This window comes from Harmonia axyridis, chromosome 1 (genome assembly GCF_914767665.1).
Source record: "Harmonia axyridis chromosome 1, icHarAxyr1.1, whole genome shotgun sequence".
Lineage (NCBI taxonomy): Eukaryota > Metazoa > Arthropoda > Insecta > Coleoptera > Coccinellidae > Harmonia > Harmonia axyridis.
This window is the reverse complement of record NC_059501.1, coordinates 81,596,342-81,610,520: the sequence shown is the minus strand read 5'-3', so window position 1 is coordinate 81,610,520 and position 14,179 is coordinate 81,596,342. Positions and strand designations below refer to the sequence as shown.

At 30.6% G+C, this 14,179-nt stretch overlaps 2 protein-coding genes across 3 annotated transcripts; both read left to right on the top strand.

Annotated features, from left to right (window-relative positions):
• Positions 1 to 6,705: 6,705 nt before the first annotated feature.
• Positions 6,706 to 9,915, top strand: LOC123689071. The gene is made up of 4 exons (XM_045627873.1): positions 6,706 to 6,947; positions 9,060 to 9,247; positions 9,344 to 9,528; positions 9,664 to 9,915. Exons 1-4 carry the CDS (start codon positions 6,771 to 6,773, stop codon positions 9,759 to 9,761), a joined length of 648 nt encoding a protein of 215 aa, XP_045483829.1. The 5' UTR covers positions 6,706 to 6,770; the 3' UTR covers positions 9,762 to 9,915.
• Positions 9,916 to 11,150: 1,235 nt separating this feature from the next.
• Positions 11,151 to 13,493, top strand: LOC123689060 (glutamic acid-rich protein-like). Of its 2 annotated transcripts, none has more exons than XM_045627866.1 (4): positions 11,151 to 11,300; positions 11,361 to 11,944; positions 12,191 to 12,574; positions 13,039 to 13,493. In XM_045627866.1, exons 2-4 carry the CDS (start codon positions 11,381 to 11,383, stop codon positions 13,270 to 13,272), a joined length of 1,182 nt encoding a protein of 393 aa, XP_045483822.1. In that variant the 5' UTR covers positions 11,151 to 11,300; positions 11,361 to 11,380; the 3' UTR covers positions 13,273 to 13,493. The 2 variants fall into 2 exon arrangements, with proteins under 2 accessions (XP_045483822.1, XP_045483813.1); XM_045627857.1 differs by having other exon boundaries at positions 12,191 to 12,796.
• The last annotated feature ends 686 nt before the right edge of the window (positions 13,494 to 14,179 follow it).

Sequence of the window (14,179 nt, the reverse complement as noted above, 5' to 3'; positions counted from 1 at the left end):
CATAATATATTTTGAATCTTTTTTTGATTTTGTAAGTTTTGATGAACTCTCACAGAATAACTACAACTTGCCAGTGATTTTGCTACCCCTTCAGCATAACGTATATGTATGAAAATTTAGAGCCCAATGCAAAATTCCATCTAGATCACCATATGAAATTCAAACAGAATTATTAAAACCTATTATTGTAGTGACAAAAAATGCAAGGGAGTCTAGGGGGCCCAGGACCCCCTAAAATTTGACATACAAGATCAGCAGAACTATAATTTTTCCGTTTTATTTCAATTTACCTTGGCCCCCCCAAAAAAAATTCACCTCCCCCTTGGCCCCCCCTTGGCCCCCCCTTGTTTTCGAAAGATGGCCGATTTAGATTTTTGCATATAAATGAATAATAAAAGAGATGAATAATTGAAAAATTTTCGTGAAATTTCATGTTATTCGCGTCACCAGAATCATAGAAAATTTAAGCAGAATATCGAAAAAACTATTCAATAGTTCTTCTACAATAGATAAGGACTTAATTGAAATGTTGTTTGTGTATGCGAAATATTAACTCGAATTTTTATGTCGGATCGTATCATAAAATCTCCTCATCTGAATTAAATAATGACATCATAAAAAATCCCATCTCATATAATATATGTGGTATCTAATACATGCATGAATTATAAGCGTTCAAAAGTTGCTGACACTTCAATAAGTGAATGTTTAGAATCACTCACGCAGAAATTTTCACACAGAATGCGTAGAATTTAGAAACCGAAGGATGGGAAGAACTTAATCTATTGTCTTCTCAAGTTTACTGGAAAACTTTCCAAAAAGTTCAGCATTCATTTCCTTTCATTAACTGTCGAATCAAAGTTCATCAATGAAAAAGACCTTGCGATCTGGCGAAACCAAAAAAACAAAATTAATTTCAATCTGTTACAGAATTATTATCTCATATCACGTTTCTATTGTTTCGTTTGAAATTATTTATTTCGCTACGACTATTTACCTACTGAGATTTCTGATAAGAAAGATATACGAATAGAAAATGATAATATGTACCTAATAGGAAAATAATAAATGTTATTTTCAAGATTCAAACGATTCATAAGTTTTTGTTAACCCGGACCTGGATTTTCAAGGCGGTTATTGCATGATACGTTTGGACTCTCAATTAGGAACATATTTGCCAAATATGAAGAAAATATACCGGGTGGTTCGTTTGATATGGCCTAAGAAAGAAACGGGCAAAATTCATAAAACACCCTGTATCTCGGCTACGAAGACAGTAAGATCCAATAAATGGGGTATCTCCAGAACCGCCTTGTGCCACCTATGCACCTGTGAAGTATTTCCGTTTCCCAATGAAACACCCTGTATTATACCCTCCACCTTCGGTGTCGGGCTCTTTCTCCAAAAATGAAAATGAACTCATGCAGTTTTTATGACAACACGCTGTCATGCAAAATTATCGGTAATTTTGATGCACTTGAGCAATTACTTACGAAAATAAACGTCGTCCATCTCAATATCTTCTAACTCTGGTAACTAAAAATCATTCATCATATCAGATCGACAAACGTGGGTTTTCGTCAACACTACGGACTATATCAGCAATATTCTCTGTTGTTCTTGAACGACGCACACGGTTTTGATGCTTCACATCCCTAATGTGTCCCAACAATTCGAATTTTTCCACCAGATTCACTTTTGCCGGTCGATAAGGTGACTCACGACTATCGAAATGTGGTTAAGTTTTGCAAACTGCAAAATTGTCACCATTTTCGTATTGAATTTTAACAATTTCATTGCGTTGTTGAATCGTGTATCGTTCCATTTTTAGTAATGGCGTAGTTTTTTCTTGTCAAATGTCAAAAGGTGGCTGCTTCAAAAGTGGCGACTGCCCAGTTAGCGGAAAACACTTTATACCTACAAATTTTCGTGCGTTTCCAAATTCATGAATAGATTCCTCCAACTTTTCACATAATAGGTTCACATGTCAACGTTTCGCAAATAATTTGGCTTCTTCAGGACTTTCCGAAGAATTACATCCTTTCTAGATATTCAATTCATTCTTCACCCATTTAACCACGGTATATTAGAAAAAAGATGACTTTGATAGATACTGCTCCTAGTCCAAAATTATCTGTTCAAGGTAGGTATATGGAAGAATTACGTAGCTAAAAAAAATTACCAGACTTCATGTACATCTGAGAACTAATATTATTTATTCTCTATCAAAGGCAATTCTTTATCGATATTATTTATAAGAGAAAAAAATCAGATTCTCTTTAATTAATAAGCAATTAATTGAAAAAGCAGATCCTTCTTGATTATTAAGGATCTGATTTTGCTTTTTTCCTCACAATAATATTAGTTCTCAGATGTAAATGAAGTCAGGTAACTTTTTTTAGTTACATAATTCTTCCATATACCTTGAGTAGGTATGATTCACCTTCTTCGACATGAACATCGTTATTGTCGAAAAAACACTGTACCTTAATAATAGATGATGGTTATTTATCAGACGAAAATGCACTTTTCTGAAAAAAAATATCAGTATAGGTATCGTATAATTTGGAATATAATTATATGAAATAAAATTTTATTATTTTCCTACATCAATATCGCGTGAAAACATAATAAATTACTTCACTGTTCAAATGAATATTGAGGAAGTAAAGAGCTGTTTCCTTTTTTTCAACGATTGTTCATCCTTTTTATTGATAATTTGATTCGTCCTTTTCCGGTTTTCTCGAACAATTCGAATGTCCAAACTATTCTAAACAATTTTAAGAGTATTTTACCCTCAAAATTCCAATTGATTCTGATGGTGATTTTTTTTTCATTTTCTTATTAAGAGTTTCATAGCTGTTGTTATAAGGATGTAACTTGGATCGGGTGTCCCAAATTCGTCAGGGATCTCAGAATCCCTTTGAGCTATAAAAAAATGAAGTCCCATTTTCGGGCTCGATTCTTGATATAATTAATTTGGTGAAAACCGCAACATTATGGGTTCAACAGTTTTCAAGCTACAATAGAAAATTGGAAAATGGTGTGAAATGAAAAGTTCTCATAACTCATTTGTTACAAGTTGTATAAACATAAAACAAAAATATTCTACAGGCAAACCTAGCATACCTAGTCTTATCAGGAAATTGAAAACAGATATTGCTTTGATGATTTCAAAATATTTTACCACAAAATCCTAACTGTTATTGTTTCGTGGTAGCGAATTTTTGAAATTCTGTTCGGATATTTGTTTAATTTTTTTTAATTGATATTTTCTCATTTTTTTTTGTTGAAATAGGAGATATGTAATAATAAATCATAGTGTAATATTTTTTGGATTTTAAACTTGCAAGATCGTTCGTGTCAACAAAAGAAATTTTTATCCATTGTATAATACCTATGTAAGGGGATGTCTTACGTGAAATTTTTTTGTGAAACTATTTCCTGTATGCATTTTCTTAAACTTAAACTACAATCGTACTCATTCACTATGATTTTATCGTTGCATATACATCATTCTATCTACAACTGGTGCAATCGTTTATCTATTTTTTTTCTCACAGAAAACAATTAGTGATTGAAGTGCTCAATAACAGTTCAGGTGTTTTTTAATCAGTATGTCGGGATCTTATTGGTATATTCAATAAAAACACTCGAGGCCTGCAGTAAAAACAAAGAAATGTGGAATTTCAGCTGATCCAAATCAAATCACGAATTTTTTAACATTCCTAGATATTTTATTCAAAAGGATCTTCTGCATGTTGCATCTAGATAAGATCAGAAGATATGTACCTATGCATTTCGGAATACAAAGTCCCAGCTCTATTATATGGAATGTCCTCGAAATCGGAAGTGTTTACTGAAGAAAATCGTTCTTATTTTGTACATCATTCTCAATAATGTATATTTTATAATAATTTTGGACTGACTGAAGTTGGTTTTTATATTCTAAAACTGATACGTAAAATTTTAAAATTCCACGAAAGACTTTTTTAATTACAGGGTGAATTATGAACTGAGCTAATTTCATTTTTTATAATGCTTGACTCACCCCGCATATAACAATAATTTTCATTAAAAAGCTGTCTAAAATGATTACCTTGGGGGTAAGCAATATTTGTCGAGCAAAATTTTTCATTCAAGATATTTTCCTACGATTAATGTCACTTTAAATAAATAATGGAGGAATGTTGTTTATTTCGACTCATCCTATATTGTATTATACAAGCGTTGGATTAATAAATTTATTTATTTATGTACCTGACAAAATTAGGATTTTAAATGATTCAAGGATGCCATAAAGCGTATATTAATTGAGAAAGCTTATTACAGTGTGGGAGAATATATGACAGATGGTCATTTCAGATAATCTTTTTTGACTTATTATGTATTAAGATTGTATTATATGTTTGTGTTCATTTTCTCTTAGAAATAGCTTATTATTTTGTACTTCATTATATATGACTTGTTCCTAATTTTCTTTGTAATGTCGAAGGGATCAATAAAGAATTTGTTGTCATTTTTCAAACTCGACACCCTGTAATCGAAAACTAGTCATATCATTGAGTTAGACCCATAGACTTTCTCTTCAGGAAGTCATATTCCACAAAAATTCAAAAGAATTAACCATTAATGTTTCCATTAAGCTGCTGCCTGGACCTTTATAATTTGTATTTGACATGACCTTATTGTTTACCATGCCATATATCATTCAATATCGTTTATTCTGAAATCTGAAGTTAAACCTGACAAACCTCAAAGATACTTAAGCACCTAATCGGTTTAGAATTGATGGTGTTCAATTGCGGTACCTACCCTCACCTTTTCTGAATCATGATGATTCAGCAATAACAAATCAGTCATTTTCGAATTCTACCGAATCGATCAAAGAAGAAAGTGAATTTTCTCTATTTACTACGCCATCAAAATGTTGGGCATATTGAAATATATTATTTATTGAATATAATAATAGAGAAATAGTTTGGTACAAAACCACTTTGATTTGAAGAAATAAAATCATATAAATCTCTCCAAATGAAGGCATAGGTATTGTCACAATACATAAAAAAAATTTGATGGAATAGAATTACCAAGATACACTGCAGATCGCTAATGGTATAAAATGAAAAAAAAATGATATTTGGAAAAAATAGCAATACTGAAACATAGGTCTCCCTATGCTTATTGCATATGCATATTGAAATATATTATTTATTGAATATAATATCTAATAGAGAAATAGTTTGTTACAAAACCACCTTGCTTTAAAGAAATAAAATCATATAAATCTCCCCAAATAAAGGAAAAGGTATTGTCACAATACATAAAAAAATGGATGGAATAGAATAACCAAGATACACTGCAGATTGCTAACGGTATAAAATGAAAAAAAATGGTATTGGAAAAAAATCAGAATGAAAATTTTTTTTTGAGTGGCATAGTAAAAATGGTATGTTCCTGAAAGAAAAAAAATACAGATTGCCGCGACGTCTGGCGTAATAATTTTTTTCGCCTACTCAACACGTATCTCAAGTCAAATTTGCACATTGAAGAAATAATATTCTGCCTTCTGCTCGAGAAAATTAGCGTTACCAAGATAAGTGGTATAATACTAAACTAAATTCGCGCCAACGATGTGCTTTTTTTACAAACAGAAAATTCATGAAAAATAAAATTTAAGGATACCTAAATTGGAAGTTTGTTGCCAAGGATTTCTGAACTTTTGATATTCAACAAAAGGAATGAGTTTGCATCTATTTTTTCATTCGAAAGAATATTTCGAGAATTGTACATATTTGTTACGACAGGTTCTTATCCTAAATATGATTATAGATAGTAACGATACAAAATAATTCCCAAAATATTCATTTGAATGAACAAATAAATGTAAACTCATTCCTATTGTTGAATATCTTTGGAAAGTTTAAAAATTTCATACTTTCAATTCACCTGTAGGTGCATTTTATTATGCCCTTTTAGTTCTAATGACTTTTCTGTGAACTTGAATAGCTTTGAGAAATATTGAGGCAATATTATTCAATATTTTCTTAAATTTTCGACATAATGTCTGTAATGTTCATTTTGAACACAAAAAAGTGATGAAATAAACGAGCAAATTCTTTTACATGATCTGTTGTTAGTCCTTTCCTGAAATGTTTGTTTTGATAAGTCATCACAGAATGAAAATGACTGAAAGTCTTAGTCATGGGTAACATTAAAATGTTCTACACCTGACGAATAGGGAAATATGGATTTTCTCAATCAAAGATCAAATAAGTTTGAGTTTATGATCTTAAAATATACAATGAGATAACTAATGCGTAAAGTTATGTATGCCTGCGATAAAGCTCACTGACCCTTAAAAAAATCATAATCTGTCTGAGATCAGACTTAATCCACCAAAGATTAGCCACCAAAATCTAACATAATCTAGATACCACAATACTTAGAAAGGATTAGCATAGATTTCGCAAAAAAACAATTGTTATATGAAATTATTACAAAAATACATAAAAGCAAGTTCTTATTAGGAAAACATAAAGAAAAAAGGAAGAAATCTGTTAAAAAAACGTGATTCAGCTAAGCCTTATCGATATCGATACATAAACAAAAAACGCACTTGTAGAATTTCCCATATTTCTGATAAAATAGTTTGATTATCTATAGATTCCGCTAGGAAAAATGTATATAAACTCGAAAGGGTACAATACCGGACAAATACATCATTCTAACAGTCATTTCACAATCGAAAAAAAAAAATTGCGATTAAAATGTTTTCGAAATCTGTTCTTTTGTTGATATGTGCGATATCCTTAAGGGAGGTCCTGGGACATGGAATGATGCTTGAACCCCCAAATAGAAGCTCTCTATGGAAATTCTATACGGCCGATAATGACAAAGTTGTTATTAACTATAATGATAACCAAAACTTCTGCGGTGGATATGCAGTAAGTAAAAATTTCTTTAGAAAAATGGATTTTTCCTATCTGATTACATTCCAAACTCTGCATGACGATTCATTTTATTGTTCAGATGGTAAAAATTCAATATTTTTGTCACCTCCAGAAAATTGGGTAACATTGTTAGGCAAAATGAAATAAACTTCCCAAATATAAATTTCAAAAATGGTTAGTTTAGTAAATCATCGTGACAATGATTGTTCCTTATTCCATTATTGTAAATTCAAGTTTTCAGGATATGATTCATTTTATTCAAATCCTCAATTTTTAATCTTTAAATTTTTCTTCGAAAAGGATGATCAATATTATGTCTTCGATTCTGTACCAATGTTGTTTCCATTGTTTCCGAGAAAATTTCAGAACACATTAGAACTCAATATAAGGTAAATTGTTTGAATAATTATCTCCAATAAGTAGATAATATCGGTTCAGTGGTATCTCTTTGTTATTTTTCTTTTCTCCACCAACTATAATTACTGAATATTTCTGTACACTAAGTCCTATACCTAGAATTTCCGAAATTAAGAATAAGTATATATTCTATATATTTATTCAACTGTGTTAATATTTATTTAAGTCATGAGTCATGCGTCATGATATTATTTACAATTTTCATGTTATATGTTTTTGTTTAGGTCATTATTGAACGTCAGTTATTATCTTTCTGCTTTTCAAATATATAAAAAACAATTGTCATCATTATATAAAAGACAAACTTGGAAATATAGCTAATAACTGTCATTTGATGTAGATTCAAACGAATTTTCATCAAGTGAAGACCGATTCAAACCAAATCTTTGTTTCAGTTGAAATATATTAGTATATGATAAAGGATTATTTTTGGATTTACGCACTTCAAGCGTAAACTAAAAAAATTGCATGAGGGCTGAATTTTTTCTCAAATTAAATAAGGGTTAACATAGAAAGGAATTCTTTCTCTCACCTTAATTATCTAAATTCATCGTTGAAAAAATTGCTTTAATGATAATTACCCAATTTTCTCATGTTAACAAATGAAAATAACATGAAAAATCAATTACCTATCTAAGGATTAAGAATGTAAAACTAATGAGCTACGGTATAACGAAAAACGTTGTTAAATAACGGTTCATAAAAAGCTGCAAATTTTGCGTAAATGTCCATTGTTTTTTCTTTTTAATTTCATTTTTATAGACCTTTGTCGATCTCTCGATGATTTATACAGCTTGAAGTAATTTTTTTTCAATCGTTTATTTCAGACCTCAGAACAGTTTAGCTAATAAATAATAACATGTATAAAACTATCAAATAATAAACAAATCAATATTATTCTTAAAATTAATCTAACTGTTCTTTAAATATATTTTTGAATTGTAACACACACAACCCTTTCAATTCCACTAAACAATTCAAGTAGTATGTTGCTATATGTATCAAATGGGAAATCAGATATTTTTTCTGAATATTATTACGTTAGGGATTGAAAGCTACAGTAAAAATTTTCATTTGAGGTTCTAATTCATGATTATCTATCATAAATCAAGATCAATTCCTAGTTGCAACACTGAATACAGTGTCTTCCTACTGATATGGATTATATTCTATTAAAAAAAAAGGTCCATACATCAAACCTATCAAAAAAATTCATAAGAATTTTCCAATACGTTTTTTAGAGGAAAGGACATCAATTATTTCCTAGAGTTCACTTCTCATGAAATATTTTTTTTCAAATTACCACATTTTTCTTGCTCAAATTGGCTTGATAATTGAAGAGGTTTAAATGAATGAACAGTTAGCTAATAAAAAATTAAAATGAACATGTTTTTGGAGAATTTTAATGTTAAAATATAAAAAACCTGTCGATGTGTCCTTCATTACCATATGGTTTCTATATCAATGAATTTTGCACCAATATTTGGAATTAAATACTTTTAGAATAACTCCAGAAAAAAATTGATAAATATGTAATACCATATCATAAAGATATAGGTACTATGACAATACCTAATCTTTCTTGAAATTTTTACAATTCACATATCGGATAGTATAAAATCCAAAAATAGTACTTGATCTATTTCTGGTTCTTTCTGGAAGTGTAGTTATATTGAAATACATTTCTAGACACAATGGGAAACTTTCAATGGAAAATGTGGAGTTTGTGGAGACGTTTACAACGCACCTCATCCCCAGGACAACGAAAACACCGGCTTGTATGGAAAATTCGGTCCTGTCAGAACCTACAAATCAGGTGAAGTTGTGAATGTTACAGTTCTGCTCACTTCAAACCATAAAGGTCACTTCAAATACAGGTAAAAAATCAATCCGATATGGCGGATGCGCGCACAGCTAAGAACTGGGTAGCGCATCCACCAATTTACGTCTTATTAATATGTGGACTTTTTTAGCCTTTGTGCATTAGAAGATCCAACCAAACCAGAAAGTGGAGAAGAATGTTTTCAGGAGTTGAGTTTGGAGAATGGAAGTCCCGCTTATATTGTTTCTCCCACTGATTATTACGTTTACAATAGAGTGAAACTACCTGAAAATTTTACTTGCAATAGATGTGTTCTGAGATGGCATTATACTGCTGGTAGGTTTTATCTGTGTAGAGAGTAACGATGATACAATTTTGTTAAATTTTAACAAAGTCCGTTCAAAAACCAGAATTTGATTGAATATACAGTCACTTTTCTATTACAGAATGACACTGGATTTTTTTTTTCAGGTAACAACTGGGGTTGGTGTACCAAATCTGTTGGAGCAGTTGGTTGTGGTCCACAAGAGACCTTCAGATCATGTTCTGATATTAAAATTGAAAAGTAATGATCATCAAATTGACGCACCAGATTATTCATGAGTAACGAAAATAAGAAATGAGTAAAATAATGAAGAAGTGAAAGTCATCTTTGATAAGCAGCAGTATTACATGTTATCGTTATTTATTCTTTCAACATAAATAAAATATATTTTTTCAATACATGCTTCAATTTTTTCAAATCTTCACACAGCCATTGGGTGTCAAATTTTAAGAGGTGGCAGATTAAGATCATTAATTTTTTATATTGATTGGCATAATTAAAGAAATATATATTAACCACACATAAAGTACGAATTTCGAATATTGGAGAAAAATTAAAATATTTAACAAAAATGATGGAGTACAAATCATAAAGCTAGAATTTTATTCAAAGAAAATGTAATTACTATGATTGTGAACTAAGGTATCGCAATTTGGAAGCGGCAAATCCGCCTTTGGGTGAACAAGTTCATATTGTTACTAACTAGCACTAACTTGTCATTATGAGCATAATTGTTCACACATCGTAAAAAATTACGAAAAAAAAAACTCAAAAATCACAATTAGCCAACAATTAACGGAAGAAACGAATGCATGTAACCATGGAATGGGGCCACATTAAACTAAAATAGAACAATATTATTATTATAACACTCATAAAATAAGAAATAAATATACACACAGCAAATGCATCATGATTATTCAACAGTAGAAAAAAAGACGAATGTATAAGGGCTTCAACTATTATTTTTTTATTAGTTCCCATCAATCCATATGGAAAGTTTCTATTGAGTTTCATTAAAAAACTTCAGAATACTTCACAAATATACTTTAATTAACAGAAGAAATATTCTCACTCAATTCAAACCGAATACTTTGAAAACTCCATACAATAGATAACTTTTGTACATTTAACAAAAATATGAAGTGATTCGTAGCAGACATGAAAAAAAATTTTATATGTACCTGATTTTTTTCAATATAAAAATTTAAGAACCTTTTATAATTAAGGTTTCGAAATGAACATCCAATTCTAGTTGTTTTGATAGTCACGGTGACAATTAGAATTCAATTTCAATAAATATTAATTTTTGTTGCATAATGTAAACTTGATAATAACTCTGAAATGAGTATACTATCCAGAGATGGCCCTAAGGGTAGTTCTAATTTTGGCCGAGTTAGCTCTGTAATCGCAAATTCATCTCAAAGCAATAATAAACAGCTTTTACATAATCGATCAATTCAATTACATCGTATTCACATTAGTCCAGAGATATCTCCTTATAAATATAATATAATAGAATATATAGAAATATAATATAATATATATATATTAAATATATTATATTTCTATGGATATCTCTGCATTAGTTAATTATGGCCTAAATATGAAGTGGTTATTGTAACACCAAGGAGAAGAAGAAAGATTTTTGAGAATATTCTATGTCAGTTACACCGAATTTTTGAATATAAACCAACGAGGTAAAATTGAGGTTAACCATTGCATTCACGTTGTTTCGGTGTGCACGTTCGTTCCTTGAAGTAACACGTTTTTCAATAAGTTGGTAAGTACATAGTAATTTGAATATATTTCCATATTTTTAACATCATTTATTTGTCTGTAGAATATAATCTATACCTAAAGATGAATACCAGTGTGAGTAAAAGCTCTAACAAGAGGAAATCTATTGGCGGTCAAAAAGGATCACCGGCGAAATCCGCTAAACTCGACGATAGCATGAAATCGCCCAAGATCGCTAAAGTTGAGAAAACTTCTGAAATTGTTGAATCGAAAAAATCTCCCAAAAAACAGATTAAACCAGAAAATGGTAAATCACCAAAGAAGCAGATTAAACCTGAAAACGAGGTTTCCAAATCTGAAAATGGCTTGGGACCTAAATTGAAAAAATTCAAAGGAACCAATTCTATTGAAGATAGTGAAAAGAAACCTGCAAGTTTAAACAAAAAAGAAAAGACAGCCAACAAGGCTAAGAAACCTAAAACGAAGAAACCCAAAACCATGGTATCAAGGAAACATTTCTTGGTTGAAAAAATGATGAAGAGAGTTGAGACTGAAGGTAAAGAAGCTACTATTCAGGCCGTCAATAAAATGATTGATTCCATTGTGTCAAAGCCTGAAATAACTAAGACCGCTAAAAAAACTCTGAGGGTTTATAAGCTTATTTTGAATAAGATCTCTGGAGGACAGGTAAGTTTCATTTTATTCTTTCTTATTTATAAATATTAAAAGTTGGCTATCAAATAAAAGTAACAATTTTCGTACTTTGGTAAAAATTTGTTTATTGCTCATTATATTTACAACTTTAACTGAATGCCACCAAGTAATTCAACTTATTTAAGAACTGTTAATTGCTCTTGCTTGTATACTAACCCTTTTTTATCCCCTCTTAACCCTTCATTAGCATTATGAAATTAATTAAAATTAATATTTTAGTCAGCACCTGCCGCTCAACAAACTAAAAAACAAGAAGCTAAAAAGCAAAATCAGAAAAAGGTTGCTGCCAAAGTTGAAAAAGTAACCAAGACTGAAGAGAAAGTAGAACCCAAGAAAGGTAAAAAAGCTGTAGAAGGAGAACCCAAAAAAGATAAGAAAACTGTCTCTAAGAAAGAGGTACAAGTAGAACCTGAAGAAGAAGATGATGATGATGATGAGTCAGATTTTGATGTAGAATCATCCTTCAAAGACGTTCAAAAGACTGAATCCGATGATGACGATGTAGAGGAAGAGAGTGACGATGAAGTTAGTGATGAAGAAGAGGAAACCGACGAGGAAGAAGACGCAAGTGACGAAGAAGAGAAAAAAGTTGACGCTGATAAGGTAATTGCAACTAAAAATGAGAAGTCTCAACCAAAATCACAAAAAAAGTCAAGATATGTCCTTTTCATTGGAAATATCGCTTATGACACAACAAAAGATGAATTAAAACAACACTTCAAAACAGTTGGTGAAGTCGTTGATGTTAGAATACCTACCGACAAGGAATCTAATAGGCCAAGAGGCTTTGCATATGTTGAATTAGCTGACGAAGCTGCATATCAGGTAGGTAGAATCCAATAAGGGATATTTAGCTTTCTGTAAAAGTTCATCATTGATAGAAGATAGTTTCATGTTAATTCTTTGCACTCAATTTTTCAATCCTTGCATTCTTTTATCAACCTTTTGGATTCTTATTCTGATGTGCAGCTTTTTGTTTGGATGTATTTTTTAATTCCGCTACCTCCATTTTATCAATATAATTTAAAGTTTTTGTTTCAAATTTTAATGATATCATTTATTTACAGAAATCTCTGGACTTGAATGGCTCCCAACTTAAAAATAGGAGAATCAAGGTAGAATATACCCAGGGAAAGAAGGAAGGTGAAGATAATTCGAAACAAATTAAAGCAAAGAACTTCAAACTCCATGCTATGCGAAAACAAGGACAAAAAGGAGGTTATCAAAAGGGACAAAATAAAGGCTCTCCTTTCAAAGGACAGAATAAAGGATCACCTTTCAAGGGAAAGAATAGGAAGTGAAAATTGAATTTAAGTTATAACTGTTGAGAATTTATTGTATTTGATATTTACGTACATTTTTTTTGTATCTCATTATGTCACTGATAAATTTTTGTCCTCAGTATAGTTTTAAGTATGTACATTACTTAAATTGTTTATATATTCTTCTTTATATTTCTCACCTAAGAAAATGTAGGTAGATGCCAATATTTTTAATCAGTGAAATAAAATTTATTACTTAATTCATTTGTTTGATTTTTTCTCTTCATTTTATGTTGAGCTCTAATTTCTTGAGATATGGTCCGTATATCTCCTTGGTTAGTAAGTTGGTGGTCCGTATATGTCAAATTCCTCAAAAACCTGTGACTAATTCCTCAAACTTTGGTGAGTTATTTGTCACCAGAGCAACTACTTTTATTCTGGTTAGGATCGGTAACCACGCCCACTCCGGTTGGCAGTTGTCATTTTAATTTACAGATTATTGTTTATAAATATTTTCCGTGACATCTGACACTCTAAAACTATTATTTCAATAATGAAACAAACACCCTTCAGAGCGATTAAGAACTATTAGTTATTTACAAATTAAAAGAAATTAACCACCATTTATAACCTTCAAAATTCTGTCAATCAAAAATTTAGTTGACAGGTGTCAAGTGGTCTGTAAATACAAAGCAGGTTACCTCAAACATTGAAAATCACTAGTAACCGCTCTGAAATTATCGGCGATATATGAACCATACCCTTAGTTGATACAAACATGGTTTGAAGTCAGTAAATTGTTCCCCTTTGGAAACTTTTTAATGTTTTCACAAAAATTTTGCAAGAACCATCAAACCCAGTTATTTTATAACCAGGACTACCTGCCATGAAAACAATGTTTTTTTGGTATCATTTGAACAATTTCCAATTTAGGAACACCCCGTAT